The sequence below is a fragment of the Vitis vinifera genome, chromosome 5 (genome assembly GCF_030704535.1).
Source record: "Vitis vinifera cultivar Pinot Noir 40024 chromosome 5, ASM3070453v1".
NCBI lineage: Eukaryota > Viridiplantae > Streptophyta > Magnoliopsida > Vitales > Vitaceae > Vitis > Vitis vinifera.
In genome coordinates this window covers 12,569,978-12,593,902 of record NC_081809.1, presented here as the reverse complement: position 1 = coordinate 12,593,902, position 23,925 = coordinate 12,569,978, and the positions used below count along the sequence as shown (strand labels likewise).

At 39.9% G+C, this 23,925-nt stretch overlaps 1 protein-coding gene across 4 annotated transcripts in view; it reads left to right on the top strand.

Annotated features, from left to right (window-relative positions):
* LOC100254507 (glutathione reductase, cytosolic) overlaps positions 1 to 23,925 on the top strand; it is a 59,343-nt gene that overhangs the window by 23,539 nt on the left and 11,879 nt on the right. For all 4 annotated transcript variants that reach the window (XM_002285636.5, XM_059736974.1, XM_010651931.3 and 1 more), the window contains 4 exons: positions 5,933 to 6,006; positions 6,099 to 6,182; positions 7,128 to 7,215; positions 7,341 to 7,422. In XM_002285636.5, the coding sequence (XP_002285672.1) occupies positions 5,933 to 6,006; positions 6,099 to 6,182; positions 7,128 to 7,215; positions 7,341 to 7,422 (328 nt within the window). The remainder of the gene's footprint in view (positions 1 to 5,932; positions 6,007 to 6,098; positions 6,183 to 7,127; positions 7,216 to 7,340; positions 7,423 to 23,925) is intronic.

Genomic DNA, 23,925 nt, shown 5'->3' with positions numbered 1-23,925 from the left:
AAACAAATCAGGGTACATTATTCTTAAAGAAGCAAAATTTAAATGTCCTAATCTTTCATGTTGCAACCTAATTTCACGTTCTCTGGTTGGACTTCCTTCCACTTGGTATGCTTAATTCTCCCAGTCTTGCGGAATCAGGTAGTATAGGCCCTCTCTTTCCTCAACATTGCTAATTGTCTTCCCCATAGTAAGATCCTGAAAAACACACTGATTCGAGAAAGACATTACTAAACAGTTTTGAGACTTCGTAAGCTTGCTAATGGACAACAAATTCACCGACATCTTAGGAACATGTAAAACAGAGTCAAGAGTAATGTCTTTGTTAATGGCTATTCTCCCTTTTCCATGCACTGGTATATTTGAGCCCTTTGCCATGAGAACCTTCTGTTTTCCAGAGCAAGGCATGTATGAGTTAAAGAGTTTTGACTCTTGAGTCATATGATCTCTTGCTCTAGAGTCAACTATCCAAGGAATATTATTTAGGACTGATGTTATGCACATAATAGGTTTGGTCGTACCTGATTGTGCAAAGGCATAAGAAGTTGATGGGGTTGATGGAGTAACCTCAGTTTATCCCAACAGTTTATAGATAAACTCTAATTCATCTTTTGTGAAGGGTGAGTTTTCGGTAACAACTGCAATAGATTTGGAAGTTTGAGCGCCAGTTGAGTCAATATGGAAGCCTTTTCCTATCTTGGACTGGTTTTTTCCCTTCTGGTTCTTCTTATCCATGTGAAATGGTAATCCATTTATTCTCAAACACGTTTCTCTGGTATGATAATCCCTGTTGCAGAAGTCACACCAACGATCAGTTTCCTTATTTCCTGCACTATTTTCACTAGAAGCTTTGAGTGTTGACTGATCTGGTTCATTATTGGATCCCAACATCACAACTCGTTTACTTTCTTCATCTTGTATGGCAGAGAATACCTAGTGATTTGGAATTGCATCCCTACCCAAGAACCTCCTTCGAACCTCATCATACTCAGGTCTTAATCTAGCCAAGAAATAGAAGATCCTTTCTCATTCAAGAATCTCTACGAGCCTTGCAGCATCTCTTGGCGATTCCATCTCCCAATGTTGGTGAACATCCAATTCTTCCCGCAGAATTTTCAATTTATTGAAGTAGGAGAGAATGTCTTGATCCATCTGTTTGGTCTTGTGAATTGTGCGCTTCAGTTCAAAAATTCGAGTGGCATTCCCCTTCTTCGAATAAGTCTTCACCATAACATCCTAGATATCCTTGGCTATAGACTAAAATAAGAATGGCTTCCCTATCTCAAGTTGCATAGAATTAAGAAGCCAGGACATGATCATGGAGTTCTCAGAGTCCTATGATTTAAAGAGAGGGTCAATATTCTTGGGAGCCTTAATCGTTCCCAGAATGTAGCCCATCTTCTTCTTGCTCCTGAGAAACAGCTTTGTGGCAGAATGAGACCACTCCAAAAAACTTTTGCCACTCAATTTATCTTAGTGATCTGAAGCGTCAGGTTGTCAAGGCTTCCATTCAATCTGTTCAGGTTTGAAGAAACCTTAGTAGATGTCGTCCTAGATCCTTCCGACATTTTTCAAAAAAGAGAGAAAACCCGAGGATAAAGAAGATGAAAGCAAAGAGAGAAAAATCTCAGTTAAATACTAAGATCTTGATACATAGACGTTGAACCTAGAAAAAAAGAATTCTCCAGCCAAATGTTGAGAACAAAATAGGTACAAATGTCTCTAGAAAAGAAAAAAGGAGCCCTAGTTCGGTGGCTCTGATACCATGAAAAAAAATTGTAGAGAAAAGTATATGTTATTGCTTAGAAAAAGTGTATATATATATGTGTGTACATTTGGTAAAGAAGGGCAGAGAAATAGGAAACTTATAGAATCCTTAGAAATCAGGAAACTAAATTTAAAATCTCCTAAAATACAAAGTTTAATTTCTAAACTAATTCAAATCTTCAACTCCTATGGATCCGCCAATAGGTCTAATCCCTAGCAAACTGCAGTCTATGAATTCTCTCCTCTTTTATGAATATTAGCATCATCAAAGGTGATGAGAGTTCTCTTCCCTCAAAGCATAAATCAAAGAAAACCCAAGCTAAAGGACATAGTGTACCACAGGAAGAAAGGCAGAGAGTACCTAAACCAAATAATAGGTCCTCTAGAGTGAGGTACAAGGTTTTGCTTCAATTTGTTGGGGTTTGTCCAAGTGTCAATGAAGATTATTAGTTGGAATGTAAGAGGCTTAGGTTCCAAAAGGAAAAACAGGGTGGCTAGGACTTGTTATACAAAGAAGCTCCAGATATAGTTATGCTTCAAGGGATTAAAAAAGAGAAATATAATCGGAAGTTGGTGAAAAGCATTTGGGTGGCTAGGAATAGGGAGTGTATGAAACTGTCTGCCTGTAGGGCTGCAGAAGGAATTCTAATTATGTGGGATTCTAGGTGACAAGCTCTTTTTTTTAGATCAGTCTATCATTAGATGGTGAAGGTTTTTTTTTTTTTTTTTTTTGTTTGGATTTCTTCAGTCTATGGACCAAATGATCCTTCCCTTTACATAGGATAGGGTTTTGGGAAGAGATATCGAACCTTTTTAGATTAACTTTTCTGAGGTGGTGTGTTGGAGGGGATTTTAATGTCATTAGGAGGGCTTTGGAAAAGTTAGGGGGAGCTAGGATTTCTTTGAGCATGTCTGAGTTTGATTATTAGAGAATGTGAGTTAGTCGACCCATCGCTTAGGGAATGCCTTTGTTTCTTGGTCAAACATGCAAAAGTCCTCTATTTGCAAGAGGTTGGATAGGCTTTTTTTATGGATTGGGAAGAAAGTTTCCTCAATAGTCTCAAAGAAACTTTTATTGCCCATTAGTACTAGATACCGATCCTTTTAAGTGGAGGCTATAATTCCTTTTAGATTTGAAAATATGTGGTTGCTTTGTCTTAGGTTCAAGGATTGCATTAGCACTTGGTGGAGAGGGTGTCAAGTAGTAGGCTGGGAGAGGAATAGGTTTATGCAAATGTTTCAAGATATCAAAGCAAAATTGAAAATATGGAACATGGATACTTTTGGAGATATCAAAGAGGGGAAGGAGGCCGTATTGAGAGACATTGCTAGGATTGATTCTTGTGAGGGCAAATAGGCTTTATCTTTTGAGTTGGTTGCTCAAACGGCTATAATGAAAGTGAAGTTGGCAGATTTGGTGCTAAAAGAAGAGGTAACTCAAGACAAAATGCTCATGTTCTTGTCACCATCTTAGAGGGCTTTTCAGGTGGTAGATATGGAATGAGGGTAATCTATTTATAATTTGTAGATGACACCATTTTTTTTTTTCACAAACTAGACCACTCAACTAGTAAAACCCTAAAACCATTTTTAATGGTATTTGGACTGGATTGTGGGTGTTTAAGTGGCCTATAACCTATTTGGGTCTCCTTATAGTTAGAAATTCAAGAGTTGTTTACTTATGGGATCTAGTCATGGATTGGACTTCCAAATGATTAGGTGGTTGAAATAGAACATCTCTATCTTTCAGGGGCAAAATAACTCTTGTGAACTCTTGCTTGTCTCTTATTCCCATGTGTTTCCTATTAATATTCAAAGTTCCAGTTAAGGTGACTTATAGGATTGAGCAATGATTGAGAGAATTTCTTTGGTTAGTGGAAGGGGAAGGTAAGAGAGATCACCTTGTTAGATGGGACCTGGTGTTAAACCTAAGAAGGAAGGGGGTTCAAGTGTGGGAAGGATTTCTTTGAGAAATAGTGCTCTTTTGGGGAAATGGCTGTGTAGGCTTCCTAGAGAGAATAATGCTTTATGACACAAGGTCATTTTGAGTATCCATGGACCACATTCTAATGGTTGGGATGCCAACATTGTTGTCAGGTGGTCGCTCCACCATCCCATGAAGGCTATTGCCCAAATCTTATCTGATTTCTCTCATTTCACTAGATTCTCTATGGGTGATAGTATGGGAAGATAGTGTGATGATTTACTATTTTGTATTCAATACTCAAAATCTTTTTAAGGTGGTGGGGTCGAGAGACTTCTTTATTTCCATTCTTTTCATACCCTTATTCCCTACCTTATCTTAAAATTGTAACTATCATAGAAATCTCATGGATTAAGAAATCGAGGAATTAGCTCGATTGATGTCTTTTGTAGTCCATGTGTATTTATCACCTTCTTACCTTGATGTGAGGGTTTGGTCTTTAACCTCTTTAGTTTTTTTCTTAGTTAGTTCTTAGAGCCCTTTCCCATTCATCCACCCTTGTTCCTTTTGATCTGGCTAATTTAATGTAGAAATCTAAGACCCTCCCTACTTTCGGATGGCTTGCGACTAGTAAGGAGGTTAATACCAATGATTTGTTCCATAAGTGGAGACCTCTCAAAGCTCTTAATCCAAAGTGGTACATCATGTGTAAGGAGAATAATGAATGAAGTGATCATCCTTTTTTTTCATTACCCAATAGCTTTAGGCTTATGGCATAGACTGTTTAGCCTTGTGGGAATAGATTGGGTACCACCATGTACAGTGGTAGAGACAATGACCATTTCCTTCAAAGGCTTTAGGGATTATGATAAAGGAAAGGTTCCATGGGGTATTGCAAGCCTTAGTTTGATCTGGTCAATATGTTGGAAAAGAAATGCTAGGATTTTTTAAGATGCTTTGAGGACAATGGATTTGGTTTAGAACTTATTTTACTCTTCATCCTCTCTTTAGGCCTTTACAAGCGAGGCTTTTGGAGGCACCCTCTTGAGCCTTATATTGCTAAGTCAAGGAGGTTGGTTGAAAAGACCTCACAAGCATGATCAACACCAATTGAAGTAGTTAATTTAAACTTTGATGGATGTTTTGTGGCAACCCCAAGGCAACTTGGGATTGGTGGAGTGATTAGAGATCATTGAGGTTCAGTAATCAAAGTCTATTTAAACTTGCAGGTGAGAGTTTTGCTACTAAGGCTGAGATTGTAGCACTTTTAGAGGGCCTTGTGCAAGCAAAAGCTTTAGGCCTGTTTAACTTTGTGGTGTGGGGGGATTCTACTGTTCTTATTTCATGGGTAGGTAAAAAGGAAAGAGTTTCATGGAGGCTTGACAAGTTGGTACGCCAAATATTCAATATCCTTACAAAGTTGGGATGTTCCATTCAATGGGTTCCTCGCTTGGCTAATTAGTTAGCAGATGATAGCTAAAAGAGGAGCAAAGTAGTTGAAATCTTTTGTTGAAGATTATTTGCCTCCTTGAGTCTACTTAATGTTTGTTCAAATGTTGCTTCAATTTTTGTAACTTCTTTCAGTTGTTTAGCTTGTACAGTTCCTTGTTAAAGAGTCCATTCCCTTGTCTTGATCTAAGTTGTACATTGTGTAATGGTGTCTCTTCCATCTTGATCTTTTTAATTAATAGAAAAGATATATTAGGTTTCTGGTCAAAAAAAAAAAAAAAAAAAAACCCTTTTTCAAAGTCGTGCTACACCTAGTTGGTAGCTTATGTGATATGTCAAGCATGATTAAGTGTACATAGTCTCACTATGGATAATTATATAAAAGATGTAATATTTTACATAGAAAAGTTGTTTGTAACACCATAAGTTCTTGTCTCATTTGTTCTTGTTCTAGCTTTTTCTACCATGCAGCTTTCATTGAATCATAGTTTTTGTGCATTTCATGTTCTCTGAAATATAACCATTGCCCTGTTTGGAATCATATGGTTAATTTTTAAGTGCTTAGCTCTCTTTTATTTCCAACTTCAATTTGGAAAACCAATACAAATTTGATTTGATGAAGAGCTTGAATTTAGTCACTTGCTTTTAAAATGGTTTTTGGTGGTTTGAAATTAATCAGTGTTATTTTTATTACTATTATTATTATTATTATTATTATTATTATTTTTAGTATTATTATTTCTTTACAGTTTATCATCTAACACCTTTCTTGTTATTTGTAATTTTTTTTTTTAGGAGTTGTCTATTACCTCTGATGAGGCTTTGAGTTTGGATGAGTTGCCCAAGCGTGCTGTAATACTAGGGGGAGGGTGTGTTTCTACCTCTTCATTTTCCTAGTGTACCAAGCTCATCTTATTGGCATGCTCATGTTTTTGGTTGATATTTTTTTCTTGTTCTTTAGGTACATTGCTGTTGAGTTTGCTTCAATATGGAATGGGATGGGTGTTGCTGTAGATCTATTTTTCAGAAAGGAACTTCCATTAAGGTTATGTAGCTCATGTTTTGATCCCATTTTTTGACCATAATCCTATTGATCTCCTGAATGATGGTTGTGGGCTTTAAAACTTTATTGGGCTTATCATGTTATGTTTTTGATAAGTCTGATAACCCTCATCATTTAATGCATGATATAGCAAGCTTCAAAAGTATGTCTGCTTGACTAATTGTTTTTTGGTTCCTTGCTACTTGTAACGAGATTGGATGATTGGACATCTAGACTGGCAACCAAATAGTAAAATAACACTGGAGGCAAAGGAAAAAGAAAATTAGGAATTGTTTTTTCCTTGTTATGGACTTACAATTTGTTGAAATCTTTAAGGACCACTAATCATTATTGACTTATGGCAGTTATATATGCTTAGGATGGATAATTTTTGTTAGGTATAAGTGGTGCGTGGAGCATAAATTTTTTTAGTTTTGCTAGGTCAACCCTTTGATAATCACATGGTATAAATGTTAATCATGTCTGATTGTGGCATACATGTGCGTTTATTAAGAATACGTGCTTACCTGATGTTTAGCTTGCAGATAAGCAGAATGGGGGGTGGGTGGCGGGATTGTATGCTATGAATGTTGGACAACCAATTTTCCTAAAAAATGCTTCAGGTTTTAGGAAAATTTGTTGTCCAACAATGAAGAACAAGTTCGTTCCTTTGTGCTTTCTTGTTGTTTCATTCCTACTAAACTCTCCTGTGCAGACATGCAAACAAACTTTAACTCATATGACAAGTGTTCCTTATCTTTCTGAAATATGACAGTTAAAGCTGTACAAGTTTTCTGTTATGTTGTTGGCAGCGGTTAGCTGTTGAAATATATTTCTGTACTCCATTTCACTACTTAGGAAGGAAGGAGCTCTGTCCAAGCATTTCTTGGCTATAATCATGATAGTAGTTCTGCTAATATTACCATATCTGGAATTCTTCAAATGCAGAGGTTTTGACGATGAAATGAGGGCAGTAGTTGCAAGAAATCTGGAAGCCAGGGGAATTAATCTGCATCCAAGGACAACTTTATCAGAGGTATTTCTACTTGATTGTGTTAAATCAAATCTGATTTTGATTTCTTGATTGTGTTTCTAGTTCTTTTAATTTTGTTTTCTTGTTTTGTATGCAACTTGATGCTAACAACAACTCTGGTTCCTTAGTTGGTTAAAACGGAAGATGGAATAAAAGTTATCACAGATCATGGTGAAGAATTGACAGCAGATGTTGTACTTTTTGCCACTGGTAAATCCATACCTTATTTTAATTGTAGAGCTTTCCAATAACGTGTTATATCATTCTTGCATCAGAGATGAACAGCATTTTTGTATTTAGTTTGGTCCCTGGTAGCCTGGTTGGAACATCTTTTCCTACATGAAACAACACTTTTACCTTGCTCTGAAGGAGCTAACTGTCTGGCAACTGCATCATTCTCACCCAGTGTCCCAGATGTTTGGTATAAAATAGGTCCATATCATGATTTGAATTAGGATGTTAATGGGTCTCTGTTTTCTCATAAAATGAGGTCCTGTTATGGTTTCATTTAGTTAAACAATCTCTTTTATGGAACCAAATCCTCAAAATATGTTTGATACTCTCTTGGAGTTCAAGGTAGTACGCCCCTTAAAATTTTGGATCAATTTGTATCATCTGGCCATTGGTTGTTGGTGGCACTGCATCTCTTAGGAACTTTTATCTACTGTTGGTATGGGATTGTTGGGCCTTGTTGAGTGGCCTGCTCCATATTTCACATATGGTGGCACCTGGAAAATCTCATTCCTTTTGTGGGCTCTCCAAAATAATGAAGAATAAAAAAATGTAGAAGTTTGGAAGAAATGATTATGAACTCCTCCATGTAATAGGAGTTCCAACTTCTTGTTTCCTCATTCTCAAATTGGTTTTTAAATTTTGAATATGGTTTATTGACATTGCTGGTTGATACCCTTGTTTCCATTAAGTTTCTGGAGGTTCCCAAATCTGCAAGGAAATGTTTTCTGATTAAGTTAGTTGGTTTGTTCCAGTGGAACTTGGGTGGAAGTGAAGAGAGTAATTGTAGAGAGGATGAATGAGGTTTCAAGGGGTGGTAGAAGCTGGTTTGCATTGGAGGCTAAATCTTTTGGGCTTTTGGTTGAGGTAAAGGGAGGAGAGTTGAATGGGTGCATTTGGGAGAGATGCAGAGGGGTCACGTCCTGGATCAACTTTGGAGATGCAAGCTTACATTGTTTGTTGGGTGGAGTTGAGGCCTGTTGCAAGGAGAATGGAGATAGGAAGTAGGCTCCTGCCTGGGAGGAGAGGGGAAGGAAATATAGGCTGGAATGACGTGCAAACAAGGCTGGAAGATTCCTTCTCTGCTCTGTTCGGGGCTTAGAGTTGAAAAGATTTTGCATTATTTTTCTAGAAGGGAAGGGACTATTAGGGGGCTGGAACACCCTGGCGGAGAAATTCATAGGTCTTGGAGTGGAACCGTTTGAAGGGGCTAAGCCTCCAATCACCCCAGTAGCTCAGACAAGGGAGAAGGGGGCAGTTTTTGGGTCGTTTTTAGAGGATGCAAAGTCAAAATCTAAAAGGTCAGGAGATTCAGTGTGGTTGGAAGTGGGGGTAAGAGAGATGCAGGGAAGGATGGAACAACTTAATCGTTGCTTGGTGGGGTAATTCCTTGGCTCCTATTCTAGAGTTGGACTTTCTTGGGAGGTGGGTGAATTGTCAGTGGTTCCTAAAGGGCAGATACGAGAATTGCAATGTTAGGTAGAGGGCTATTCTTGTTTGAGTTTGAGTCTTTGTGGGAGGCTGAGCGGGTCCATGCTCTAGGAAGAAAGAGGGTTCAGGAAAATTTCTTGTGTTTGGAGAAGTGGACCCGAAGGTGGGGTGTTTAGGAAGGATTTTCATGCTAATGAGGCTTGGGTTATGGTGTTGGGTCTCCCACTTCATTTGTGGAGTTGTGAGGTGTTCAAAAAGATTGGAGATGGTTGCGGAGGTTTTATTACAGAGGATGAGGATACAATTGGTATGATTGAGCTGCAATGGGCCAGAATCTTGGTAAAGCTGGATGAAAGAAGCTTGCCTAGTTCAGCCCATGTTGCAGTGGGGTCAGGATGTTTTTCTATTCTTTTGTGATGGGAATTTCCACCATGGTTTGTGGTGGTGTCGTCGTGTGGGAAACATGTGAATGGTGTTTCAGTGGATAGGGAAGAAGGTGAGGGAAGTTCACGCGCTACCTGCAGTGGAAGGTCAAAGGAAAGATCAGTATAGGTGGAAGCACAGTGCGGGGTACAGGACGTGTCACCTCCAGGTGATTTCTTGAAGGATGGTGCAACTTTTTCTGTTGCCTGTTCTGCAAGGACGCAGGCTGTGGGGACTGTGAAGCCTAGCGAGGAGGGGAGGTTAGGGGGCAACGGTTTGACTAAGGGCAGTAACGTGTCAAGCTGAAGCAATATGGGAGTTTTGGAAAGCGAGTCCGATGATTTGGAAGGCAGGGCGGGCGGTGAGGGTAGGGATGACAATGGGACAGGTTTTTTCAAGTACCCGCCCCTAATTGGACGAGTTTGAGAATTTTTTTAAAACTTGGGGTGGGTTCGAGTATTGCCTTATCCAGCCCCGTCCCACCCCACCTCGATTATATATAAAATTAAATTAAATTAATTTTTATTTTACTATTTTTAATATATAGATAATAATAAAATATTTTTTAATAAAATCAATTATAAAAAAATGTAATAATTTAATTATTTAAAATTAATTTAAAAAAAATTAAAAAAATTTCAAAAAAAAAGTTAAATGGCGCGGGGCGGGACGGGTATGAGAATTTCTCATACCCACCCCGTCCTGTTTAATTTTTTAAATGGGACGGGGGTAAAAATTATTTTGAATAAATGAGGCGGGATTGGGATGGGGGTAACCCATCCCAAACCCACCTTGTTGCCATCCTTGGGTGAGGGAAGTGGCTTAGGTGGGCTGGGTTGTTTGGAGTCTTAGCTGTTGATTGGGCTGGACTCACTTAAGACTGGAGGTAGGAAGATAGGGGATTTTGGGCCCTTTTATCTGACAAGCCTTGCAATGGGTTGTGAGGGATAAGGTGGAAAGGAGTTTGGGCCTTTTGAAGTGGGCTTTGAAGGAGGGGGGGGTTACTTTTTAAATAACCAAAAGTCTCCAGTTGGGGCTCTTTTAGCTAGGGCTCCAAAGAGAGCTGAGTTGGGGATTGAAGGAGAGGAGCTGAGAGATGGTATCCTCGATGGGGCCCTAATGGGACTAGTGGAGACGTTGACTTCGAAGGAGGCTTTTAGGGCGGTGGCCACCGAAAAAGCCCTCTTGTTTGAAGCTTTAAGGTATGGAGATCTCTCTCTTCTCTAGGGGTGTCGGTGATTCTCTTCTTCTTCTACTCCTTTTTGTTTTGACCAGACCTTGGAGATGGGTGGGTCTTTTGGCTTGGGAAGGGTGGAAGACGTTGATAGAGAAGAGAGCATGGTGCAAAGTGCTGATGCTGTCAGGGCTTTTGGTGATTGGGAGTGACTCGCTGGATTGGACGACCAACGGGGGGAGAAGGTGGAAGTTTTTGTCTTTGATAGAAGTGGGCGAAAGGAGTGAAAGGCTGGTGGTGAAGGGGCTACCGCAGGAAGAGGGGGGGGACCGGAGGAGGCTAGGAAGCTAGCTGTATGGCGAAGTTTAGCAGATTGCTTGGATTCCCAATAGAAGGTTTTAAAGAGGAAATTCTGAATATGCTCCAAAAGATAAATAACATAAGAGAAAAGGGCAAATAGAGAGTCCGCCCTATGTCTACTAGGTTTGAGAGGGAGTTGAAGAAGCTGGAGTGCTCGATCAATTATAACGAAGGAAAAAAAAGGAACGGGTTGACTAGAGTAGGGGACAAAGAGTTGTGCCTTACATGAAGCTGAAAATTTTGTCCTGGAATGTAAGAGTGAATGATGTCAACAAGAGGAAATTAATTAAGGCTTTAATCAGGTCTCAAAGGGTGGATTTGGTGTGTTTACAAGAGACTAAAATTCAAGATATTTTTTTTGGGGTGGTGCGTAGCTTAGGAGTGGGAAGATTTCTAGAGCGGGGTGCAGTGAATGCTAGGGGTGTGACTAGAGGCGTGGTAGTTTTCTGGGATAACAGAGTATTGGAGTTTGTTGGGATGGAGGTGGGTCAGTTCTCAATTTCTTGCTTCTTTAAAAATTTTGATGATGGTTTCGTGTAGATCTTCATAGGAGTTTATAGGATAGTTCTCAGTTCTCAAAGGGTGGATTGGTGTGTTTACAGGAGACTAAAATGCAATATTTGTTTTTTGGGGCGGTGTGTAGCTTAGGAGTGGGAAGATTTCTAGAGTGAGGTGCAGTGAATGCTAGGGGTGCTGATGGAGGTGGGTCAGTTCTCAATTTCTTGCTGCTTTAAAAATTGTGATGATGGTTTTGTGTGGATCTTCACAGGAGTTTATGGGCCTACTGTTAAGAAGAGTAGAGAATTTTTTTGGGAGGAGTTTGGGGCTATCCGGGGGTTATGGAATGACCCTTGGTGCTTAGGAGGGGAATGTGATTAGATTCCCTTGCGAAGTAGTGGGAGTGGGATGGTGTCTTTAGCTATGAGGAGTGTGAAAAGAGAGAAAAGGGAGAATCCCTAATTTTTGTTATTGAAAAACTGTTAATAATACACATTGGACTTGGGTATATATATACATGTTAGTGGGACCCACAATACAATAAGGAAAGAAAAGGAAAAGGAAAAGTAAATAACCTAAATACCTATACACTATCTAACACTCCCTCTCAAGTTGGAGCATATATGTTATATGAACCAAGCTTGTTACAAATGTATTTAATTCTAGGACCTCTGAGAGATTTAGTAAAAATATTTGTTAGTTGATCATTTGAATTGACAAAACTACTCGCCACACATCCTGATGCAATCTTCTCTCTAATGAATTGATAGTCAACTTCAATGTGTTTGGTCCTTTCATGGAAGACTGGATTGGATGCAATATGCAAAGCAGCTTGGTTGTCATAGATGAGTTTCATCTGTTCATCCTTTCCAAATCTCAACTCCCGAAGAAGATGTTTCAGCCATATGAGTTTACATGTTGCCAGAGCCATAGCTCGATACTCGGCTTCAGCACTAGATCTGGCCACTACATCTTGTTTCTTACTCTTCCAGGATATTAGGTTACCTCCAATAAAAACACAATACCCGGAAGTGGAACGTCTATCTGTGGGTGAGCCAGCCCAATCTGCATCTGTGTAACCAACAACCTGGGTATGACCTCTGTTCTCGTATAACATACCTTGGCCTGGTGTGCTTTTGATATATCGAAGAATGCGGATTACAGCATTCCAATGGCTATCACATGGTGATTGTAGGAATTGACTAACAACACTTTCAGGAAAAGAAATGTCTGGACGAGTAATGGTGAAGTAGTTTAGTTTGCCTACAAGTCGTCGATATCTCCCAAGATCTCCTAAAGGCTCCCCCTGTCCTGGTGTAAGTTTGACATTTGGATCCATAGGAGTGTCTACCAGTTTACAGTCTAACATATCGGTTTCTTCCAAGGTGTCTAAAGCATACTTCCTTTGGGAAAGAACCACACCGGAACTGGATTGAGCTATCTCAATCCCTAAGAAATACTTGAGTTTCCCCAAGTCTTTAGTCTGAAAGTGGGTGAAAAGGTGTTGTTTTAGTTTCTGAATATCATTCTGATCACTGCTTGTAATGACGATGTCGTCCACATAAACTACCAGATATATACACTGTCCCGAAGAGTTATGATGATAGAAAACGGAATGGTCTGCTATACTGCGGAACATGCCAAACTCTTGAACAACAGAACTAAAACGGCTAAACCATGCTCGAGAAGATTGTTTCAAGCCATATAGAGAACGGCGTAACCTGCACACTAAACCAGACTCCCCCTGAGCAACAAAACCAGGTGGTTGCTCCATATAAACTTCCTCAGCAAGATTCCCATGAAGGAAAGCATTTTTAATATCTAACTAATAAAGAGGCCAAGAACACATAGCAGCCATGGAGAGCAATAGACGAACAGAAGCTATCTTGGCAACAGGAGAGAAAGTGTCACCATAATCAGAACCATAAACCTGAGTATAGCCTTTAGCAACTAAGCGGGCCTTAAGGCGATCAACCTGACCATCAGGACCAACCTTAATTGTGTAGACCCAACGACAACCAACTGTAGATTTACCAGAGGGTAAAACAACAAGATCCCAAGTGCCATTGGAGTGTAAAGCAGTCATTTCATCTACCATTGCCTGTAGCCAGCCTGGATGGGAAAGAGCCTCAGAGGTGCTCTTGGGAAGAGAAACAGAAGATATAGCAGAAACAAATGCAGAATAAGGTGAAGATAATCGATGGTAACTCAAAAAATTGTAAATGGGATGAGGATTACGAGTAGATCGATTACCTTTTTGAAGAGCAATGGGTAAGTCAGTAGAAGGAGGCAGAGTCGAGGCAGGAGAAGCCGAAGGGATAGGAAGTGAGTCAGCAGGTACCTCGGCCAAAGAAGGAGGAATAGCGACACGATGACGGCGATGATAAACCCGAAGTGGGCGAGAAGGCACTACATCGAGTGGGGAGATAATGGGAAGGGGTAAGACTTCAGAAACAAGAAGAGACTCAGAGGTGGAGAAGAACGGTGAGTCCTCAAAGAAAGTGACATCAGCGGAGAGAAAGTAGCGATGAGTCTCAGAGGAATAACAATGATAACCCTTTTGAAGTCTGGAATATCCTAAGAAGATCCATTTTGTGGCTTTGGCAGAGAGTTTTTCCTGTCCAGGAGTGAGAATATGAACAAAGCAAGTACAACCAAAAACACGAAGAGGAAGGAAATAAAGTGGTTGGTCAGGAAAAAGAAGGGAATAAGGAATCTGATCGTGTAATACAGATGAGGGCATATGATTAATTAAATAACATGCTGTAAGAACAACATCTCCCCAAAAACGAAAAGGAACATTACTATGGAGAAGGAGAGTACGAACTGTCTCAACAAAATGTCGATTCTTACGTTCAGCTACCCCATTTTGTTGAGGAGTATGAACACAAAAAGACTGATGAATGATCCCATGTTGGGACAAAAATGAAGTAAATGGTGCAGAAAAATATTCCTTGGCATTGTCACTGCGCAACATACGAATAGAAATATTGAACTGGGTTTGGATTTCAGCATAAAATTTCTGGAAAATAGAGAATAACTCAGCTCGATTTTTCATTAAAAATAACCAAGTACATCGAGAATAGTCATCAATGAAAGTGACAAAATACTAAAATCTTAAAGTAGATGCGGTCCGACAAGGACCCCAAACATCAGTGTGGACAAGTTCAAAAGGAAACTTTGCTCGATTATTCAAACGCTTTGGGAACGAGACACGAGTATTTTTCCCAAGCTGACAGGACTCACACGCAAGCGACGAAAACGATGAAAAACAAGGGACCATTTTCTGGAACTTGAATAGACTAGGGTGGCCCAGGCGACTGTGGATGAGGAGGGGAGTATCAGTGGAAATGCAAACTACAGGAGTTGAAGGCGAGGTGAGGTGATAGAGGCCTTGAGACTCACGTCCTATGCCAATCGTCTTTCCCATACTCCGGTCCTGCAAGGTCACAAATTTATCAAAGAAAGTGATAGAACAATTAAGAGTACGTGTTATTTTGCTGATGGAAATAAGATTAAAAGGACACTCAGGGGCATAAAGGACAGAATGGAGAGGTAGGGAAGGGAGAGAATGAGCGAAACCAAAACCTTTAGCCATGGTTTGGGAACCATTAGCTAAAGTAACAATAGGTAAGGCGGAGGTAGTAGTAATAGAAGAGAAAAGATCCTTATTACCAGATATGTGATTAAAAGCGCCAGAATCTAAAATCCAAGGTCCAAGAGAAGATGTGTGGGTAAGACAAGTAGAAGCATTACCAGTCTGAGCAACAGAAACAATAGAAGCTTACTTGGTGGCCTGATAGCAGAGATAGTCATCATACTCACTGTCAGTGAGGGAAATACCCTGAGATGTGGAGGAACTGGGAGGCTGAGGCGACTGAGGATCAGATGACTGGGCCACGTGGGCAGTGCGGGGAGGCCGCCCATGTAACTGATAACACCGATCACGAGTGTGGCCAAGCTTATTGCAATAGGTGCAATGAGGACGTTGGCCTCTACCTCGGTTACCATTGCGTCCTCCTCGAGAGTTAGTTTGAGAAACTAACACAAAAGAATCTGAAGTGTTATCAGATGACAAAGTCTGAGTGGAGGAGATACGGAGGAGGTGAGCAAACACATCATCCAAGGATGGAACGGAGGAACTGCCAAGAATCTGATCGCAGACGGTCTTGAGATCTGGACGGAGGCCAATAAGCATAAGAACCATGAAGAACTTGTCAATCTGTGTTCGTTGATCCCCAACATCAGTAGTAAGAGGCATCACGATCAAGAATTCCTCCTTAAGAGAGGCAATCTGGCCAATATAAGTAAATAAATCTATGTCTTGTTGTCTGACATTGACAATAGAAGAAGCCACCTTATAAAGACGTTGGATATCATTCGTGTGTAGCCCTTTCACCTAATTTCAAAATTTAAATCATGTTTTGTAGGCTCGAAGATGAAGCAGAATCTTAGGATCAACTGATTGCCATAACACACTACATAACTGTGCATCTATCTTCCTCCATTGTACTCTGTCAACCTCAGGGATATCCGCCTCCTGCGTAACAAGGTGATCCTCATAACCTTGACCCATAAACCAAAGCTCCACAGAGGCAAATCAGGACAAAAAATTTTCACTGCCAACCAATTTCTCCAAAGTAATCATAGGAGATCCAGATATGACAGAGGAAAAAGTGGAACTTTAGTAGCCATATCTACTTATTTGGAGAACGAAATATGTTTGGATTGAAGAGAGCCCTAATACGACTTCAGATCGTGGCTGAAAGAAGAAAAGCCAAGGATCCGCGACTGTAAGAAACCAAATAGTAAAGAAAAACAAATGTGGCACTACTGAAAGGGTAGAAGAACACTTCCTAAGACATGTGCAAGGCTCGGGGTGGAGAGGAAGTCACCGGAGGTCGCCGGAAAAGCTGTTTAGAGGTCTAACGGAGACAAAAACCCCCCAAAAAATGCACTTTCAGGGCTTGGATGGAACAAGCACAGATGGAGGGTGGCTAGAGGGCGTTAGGCAAGGCTAGAGGTGGAAGCGCGTGGCCGGAAAGTGCTCCACGCGCTGGCGCGTGGCCGGAAAGTGCTCCACGCGCTGGCGCGTGAGGTTCAGGCCGCCGGAGAAGAAATGCGCATGGCCGGCGTGTGGCTGAGAATATCCCTCCGATGCTTTGAGAAAACTTGAAGATCTCCTCCTTGCGCACCTGATGGTATGGTCAGTGTCGGAAAAGGACTTCATCGGAAAAAGGTTGCCGGAAAAGTCGTCGGCGGTGAGGGTTTTCTGACGGCGGTGAGGGTTTTCTAACGGTGATACGGTTGATCGGAAAGCTTTAGAAGATGGGAAAGGTGACTGTAATGAAACACGGTCACTGAAAGATTTCCCATAATGGATTCACGGGTAAACCGGAAATAATTAGGGTTTTTTTCTCCCTAGGCTCTAATACCATGTGAAAAGAGAGAAAAGGGAGAATCTCTAATTTTTGTTATTGAAAAACTGTTAATAATACACATTGGACTTGGGTATATATATACTTGTTAGTGGGACCCACAATACAATAAGGAAAGAAAAGGAAAAGGAAAAGTAAATAACCTAAATAACTATACACTATCTAACAAGGAGGTTTTTAGAGGTGATTGATGATTTGGATTTGAGAAATCTTCCCCTACAGGGAGGACTGTTTACTTGGAGTTGTGGACTCAATAACCAGTCCATGTTTAGACTGGATCCTTTTTTGGTCACTGAGGATTGGGAGAGTCATTTTAGTGGGGTGGTTCAGTACCCCCTCCTTAGACTAGTGTCTGATCACTTCCCTATTTTGCTAGATGGAGGAGGGGTGAGGAGAGGACCAACCCCTTTTCATTTTGAGAATATGTGGTTAAAGGAGGAAGGGTTCAAATATTTGTTGAAAAGTTGGTGGCAAGGTTTTAATTTTAACAGTTCCTATAGTTTTGTCCTGACAAAAAAGCTGAAGGCTCTTAAGACTAACTTGAAATTATGGAACAAGGATGTTTTTGGGAAGATTGTGGTTAATAAGTCGTTGGCCTTAGAAAAAGTCTCTTTTTGGGATGAGCAGGAGAAATCAAGAGAGTTAACTCTGGAAGAAGTGGACGCTAGAAAGGAGGCAAGGGAGGATTATAAGAAATGGGTTCTCATGGAGGAAGTCTCTTGGAGACAAAAGTCAAGAGAAGTTTGGTTGAAGGAAGGAGAAAAAAACATAGACTACTTCCACAGGATGACAAATGCCCACAAAAGGAGAAATTGGTTGGCTAAGATTAAAATTAATGGCTCTTGGTTTTCAAAGGAAAATGAGATTAAGGAGGGCGTGGCTAGGGCCTTTTAGAATTTGTTGACGGAACCGGGAGATTGGTGCCCTAGCTTGGAAGGGTTGGAAGTTGAAAGAATCGAGGCTGAGGATGCTACAAGATTGGAGGAAGCTTTCAACGAATGGGAGGTCTTCTCTGCCCTGCTTGAGCTAAATGGGGACAAGGCTCCTGGGCCGGACGGTTTCTCCATTGCTTTCTGGTAGTTTAGCTGGGAGTTTGTGAAGGAGGAGATTATGGGCTTTTTTAGAGATTTCCATGAGCGGGGGAGATTTGTTAGGGTCCTGAATGCTACATTCTTGGTTTTAATCCCAAAAAAAGGAGGTGTAGATGACCTTAGAGACTTTAGACCTATCAGCTTGGTGGGGGGTCTTTACAAACTGTTGGCTAAAGTGTTAGCTAGCAGGCTGAAGAGGGTGGTCAATAGGGTGGTGTCTTCGGCCCAAAACACGTTTGTTGAAGGAAGACAAATTCTTAATGCTATGTTGATAGCTAATGAGGCTATTGATTCTATGTTTAAAAGGAATGAGAGTGGGGTATCATGTAAGTTGGACATATAAAAGGCATATGACCACCTAAATTGGAATTTTTTGCTGACTGTGATGTAAAAAATGGGCTTCAGGGAGAAGTGGGCAAGTTGGATAAGATGGTGCATTCCTTTGCATCGTTTTCGGTCTTGGTTAATGGCACTCTATTAGGTTTCTTTCAAAGTACTAGGGGATTGAGGTAGGGGATCCTTTATCGCCCTATCTCTTTGTGATTGGGATGGAGGCCCTAAGCTACCTTATTAATAGAGTTGTGGGTGGGGGATTCTTATTAGGCTGTAGGGTTAGGGAAAGGGGAGGAGATGGGGTTAAAGTTACCCATTTTCCGTTCGATGATGATACTATGGTGTTTTGTGGGGCTTCCACAGAGTAGATGGTCTTTTTGAGCTGGATATTAATGTGGTTTGAAGTCATTTCAAGGCTGAAAATCAACTTGGACAAGAGTGAAATCCTTTGGGTAGGAAGGGTTGAGAATATAGAGGATTTGACCCTTGAACTTGGCTGTAAGGTGGGGGCACTGCCTTCCTCTTACTTGGGGCTCCCCTTAGGGTTACTCATAAATCAGTGGCGGTTTGGGATGGGTTGGAGGAGAGATTTCGGAAGAAGCATGCCATGTGAAAAAGGCAATTTATTTCTAAAGGAGGGAGGATCACCCTCATTTAGAGCACTTTGTCAAGTATGTCCATATATTTTATGTCCCTTTTGCATATGCCACGAGTGGTTAGATTGAGATTAGAGAAAATTCAAAGGGACTTTCTTTGGGGTGGGGGAGGGTTGGAGAAGAAGCCTCATCTTGTAAGGTGGGAGGTTGTTTGTTATGATAAAAGGAAGGGTGGTTTGGGTGTTAGAAACCTATCTAATCTCAATAGAGCCTTATTGGGTAAATGGAGTTGGCACTTTGCGGAAGAAAAGGGGACTCTATGGAAAAAAAGTGATTAGTAGGAAGTATGGGGTAGAAGTAGGGGGGTGGTGTACCCAAGAAGTAAGGAAGGGGTATAGTGTGGGGTTTTGGAAAGAAATAAGGAAGGAATGACCTTTAATGAAGAGCAATTTCGTTTTCACCATGGGGGATGGTAGAAGAGTGAGATTTTGGGAGGATAGGTGGTGTGGTGACGACACATTAAGCCTTTCCTCCCTTTGTTGTTTGCATTGGTGGCATAAAAAAAGGAGTGGGTGGCAGAGGTGTGGGATGCTTCGGGGGAGGAGGGGGGCTGGAATCCACGTTTTTCTAGGTCATTTAATAATTGGGAGATGGATATGGTGGAGAGATTCCTTGTCACCTTACAAGGGAAGAAGGTGGACACTAACATGGAGGATAGGGTTCAGTGGAAAGAAGCCAAGGATGGTATGTTTTATGTTAAATCCTTTTATAACATTTTAGAGGGCAGCAGTATAGTCCCGTTTCCGAACAGCATTATTCGGAGCTCTTGTGCTCCCTCTAAGGTTGGTTTTTTTTTCTTGGGAAGCTTCATGGGGTAAAGTTTTAACCTTGGATCAACTAAAGAAGAGGAGATGGTCACTCCCGAATAGATGTTTCCTTTGTTGTGCTGCTGAAGAGACTATTGATGACCTTCTAATTCATTGCACCAAGGCTAAGGTTTTGTGGGACTTATTGTTTACCCTATTTAGTGTGCTGTGGGTTCTTCCTTTGTCAGTTAAAGAGGTCCTTCTTGGGTGGCATGGTTTGTTAGTGGGCAAGAAGAGAAGAAAGGTTTGGAGAGCAGCCCCTTTGTGTCTCTTTTGGACGGTTTGGAAGGAAAGAAATGGGATTGGTTTTGAAAATAAGGAGTTCTCGATTTAAAGATTGAAATATTCTTTCGTTAGTAATTTTTGGTCTTGGGTTAAGCCGTGTATAGATGAAGGGCCTACTTCTTTAATCAACTTTTTTGATTGGTTGGACTCTAGATGAGGGCGGGTGTGTTTTTTGAACCCCTCTCTCTTTTGTTTTTTGCCTTTAGGCACCTATTGTATACTTCCTGTATGCTTTGGGTTGGCCATTAGGCATCCTCTTCTTATTAATATATACTATGCCTTTGCCTATAAAAAAAAAAAAAAGAGTTTCTAGAGGTTCCTGTACCCCCTCTTCAAGAAAAATTTGTCATCTACGGGGAAAAAAAATCCAAGTAAAAAATCGTCTGAAATCTAATTTATATAATGTTAGATATCTAATTTCTTTTGACCTACATAGATTTCACAATCTTTATTCACTAATTCTGGGAAGTGGCTGTTCAGTCTCGTCTTTGATTTTTTACAGCTCACATCTAATTTGAGCTCAAGAAACTTGGTGTTCTATGCTCATGATCTATAGTGTTAAAATTGGGCAATTGGAATCCATTCCTGATGCATGGTTTCAAGAAGAATATCAGCTAGTTGCCTGTTCGTGGAGATGTATGGAGTACGAATCAGGCTACTATCTAATTTCTTTTTAATGAAGTTTTGATCCACTTTTAACATGCTTTGTTTGATCATGTTGGATTGGATTGTGGGGTAATGTTAATTGCTAACTTATTATTGCAGTATGGTTTCATAGTTCCTTCCTATTGAATCTTGAGATCTTCAAGGATTATCTTTAGCCATCATAGTTCACAAATCCCATGCGCCATTGATACGAAATTAGCTTTTGCACTTGATTGAGTAACAACTAATTATATGTGTGTGTTTGTATTTTTTTAGTCAAAAACAAAAAATGTACTAAACATGGATAAAGAATCCTCCCTAAAATATAGCAAACTGATCAAAAAGTATGTTTGAAGCCTCTAAAATACTAAGAAAACCTATATAACAGTAAAGTTCTATATAAGAATATTCAAGATGCAATTCATTACTCCAATTTTAGAGTAACTTCTCCTTCCGAGCAAGACCTGCTTAATACTCCTCTCCTTGCTAACCCAAACCTTTCGAGATATACACTGAATCCTAGTCGAGCTGGACCACATTGAAGTGAATGCCCTTTGATGAAAACTGAAAAGCTATTATAGCTACTATCCAAGTAGACTACAACCAAGTTACTTCAAACAACATTAGAGCTAAGATTTCTTAAGGAAAAATCTAGAAAAACCTTTGCATAAGTTGAAAATCATCAAAAGTTCTTAGAATAAGTAGGTTCTTCCCTTTTATAATGATAAGCCTCAATAACTTTCTGATGATTTCCAAGACACAATTAGTAGCCTCTATATATTCATTTACTATAGTTCTAGTAAAAAAATAAAAAATAAAAAACTGACCTTTTGACTTCTAATTTAATAACAAACTTTTACCATGCAAACCTTTGATATTTTCAAACTTGCCATAAATTGTCTATTAATGACTACATCATTCTCTCCTCCTTAAAAGAAGCTCATACTCGAGTTTGGTGTTGATGGAAACCTCTTTTACGTTCTCACCAATGTACAAATATAAATCTGAAATGTTGAATGTTGATTCTATTACCATATGTTTTGGTAGATCAACCATATAAGCATTCTCCCCAATCTTCTTGATGGTTTTGTAGGGTCCTATCTTTCTTTTACTAGCTTGGAATGAGAGTCAGCTGGAAATCTTTCCTTGCATAGATACACCATCACCATGTCGCCTTCTTGAAAGCTTTGGTTGCGCTTCTTCTAATCTGCATATTTCTTATGCTTTGCATTCGACTTCTCAATCTCCAATCTGATTTCTTTATGCAGTTTTTTCATCAAGTCTGCCATGTTTTCACCCTTTAAGCTATTTCTTCCCATTTTTGGTAAAGGAGCTAAATCATGAAGATGCATTGGCTGCCTCCCATAAACAAGTTCAAAAGGACTTTTGCTTGTAGTTTGCTTCTTGGAATAGTTATATCAAAAGAAGTACAATCCAATCCTTTAAATAGACCTAGAAACAAATGTTTTAAATAGAATAAACTAGGATGTCCTAATCTGTTATGCCATAGCATTATTTGTTCATGCACAAAGATTGAATGATCACTACCAATAAAACCCTGAGCTTGTTTATTTTCAAACCGGTTGTCATCAAAATAGTAGAGATCATTGATCAATCTAGCACTGCCAATCATCGTCCTCAAGTTCAAATCCTGGAATTCACAAAGAGAGGTGCAAAAAACAACACGAAAATTAGAATCCTTAGATAAACAACTTACAAATAAGAGATTACAAGAGAGTTTTAGGACATGTAAAACGAATTGTAAAACAATCTTATCAGACAAACGAATAGAGCCTTGCCCAGCAATAGAAGACAAGCTTCCATCTGCAATACGTACTTTTTTATTTCCAGAACAAGGTGTATAAGAGATAAATTAGTCATGTGGTTAGAGGCACTTGAATCTATGATCCGAGGTGCAGATAATGAAAGAGAATATGCACATGAAAGACTACTTGACTGAGCTAGAGATGCTATAAGAGTACTAGGAGTCGGCGGAGCAGCTGTAGCAATTGGTCTAATTGTTCTTTGCTCAATGAGGGTGTCTCAGCAGCATGTGCTTTAGCAGGGAAACGATTAGAGTCACCTTGCTTATTAGTCTTCCATCCAACGGGCTTCCAATCAGTTGGCTTCTCATGTAATTTCCAGCAGGTTTCACGAGTGTGGTGTGGTTTATTACAATGATCACACCAAACTCTTGGCTTGTCATTCGGACGACGCTGGTTATTAGGCTTGTGAGAAGCTGTTGCTGCAATGCCAAGTAAGGCTGAGTTTTCCATAGATCTAGAGAGCTTCTTCCCAAGCATAATATTCCTTCGACTTTCCTCACAATGCACTTCAGCGAACACTTCACCTAGAGGAGAGGTTGCCAACCAACGATTCTACCCCGAACTTCATCAAACTCAACATTAAGCCTAGCTAAAAATTTGAATATCCGTGAGCTTTCTACCATCTTAAAATAGTTACAATCATCCAAATTTTTCCACTCATAGTCATTGAATAAGTTAAGATCCTGCCATAAACCCCTAAGCACATTAAAATATTTGGTAACCGAATTCTCACCTTGACAAATATCACCCTGTTTGAGTTGTAATTCATAGATTTTGGACTGATTTCCAAGGTCTGAATACATCTTAATAATGTTGTCCCAAAGAGCTTTGGCAGTAAGATAACACATATAATTCAAGCTAATCTCCTCCTCCATGGAATTTACCATCCATGCCATGATCATGGAGTTTTTTGCATCCCAAGTGGCATAACTAGGGTTCGTCTTCGCTGGTTCTTTGGTGTCACTAGTCAAATAACCAATTTTGCCTCAACCCGTAATGCACATCCGAACAGATTGTGATCGTTTGAGAAAATTGTTCTCATTAAGGCAGATTGTGGTGATTTGGACAGAGTGGGAATGAGAATTGGATGTGGGTAATTTTGAGGAATTGGAACCAATAGTAATGGAAGGAGTAGATTCAGAAAATTTTGACATGGTAAAGAGATAGCAATCGAAAATGGAAAGAGAAGAAGAACAAAATTGGAAAGAATGAGAGGAAAAAGAAAGGGAATAGCCAATTAACTTGGCTCTGATACCATGTAGAAAAGGCTAAAAAAAAATGTTGTATATTAATTGAATAAGGAAGGGTAACATACTTCCTTTTATAGAAAAGTTACAACAAATCAAACTAAATCTACAACTGTACACAAATTTCTAGGAACAAAATAAATTTAAAATATACAACTTATCCCTAAAAAAAGAAACAAATTATCCCTAAAAAATAAGTAACAACCATATCAGAAAAATTTTGATATGATTGAGATTCTCAACAAGTTTTCATCACCCTTATGGAGCTG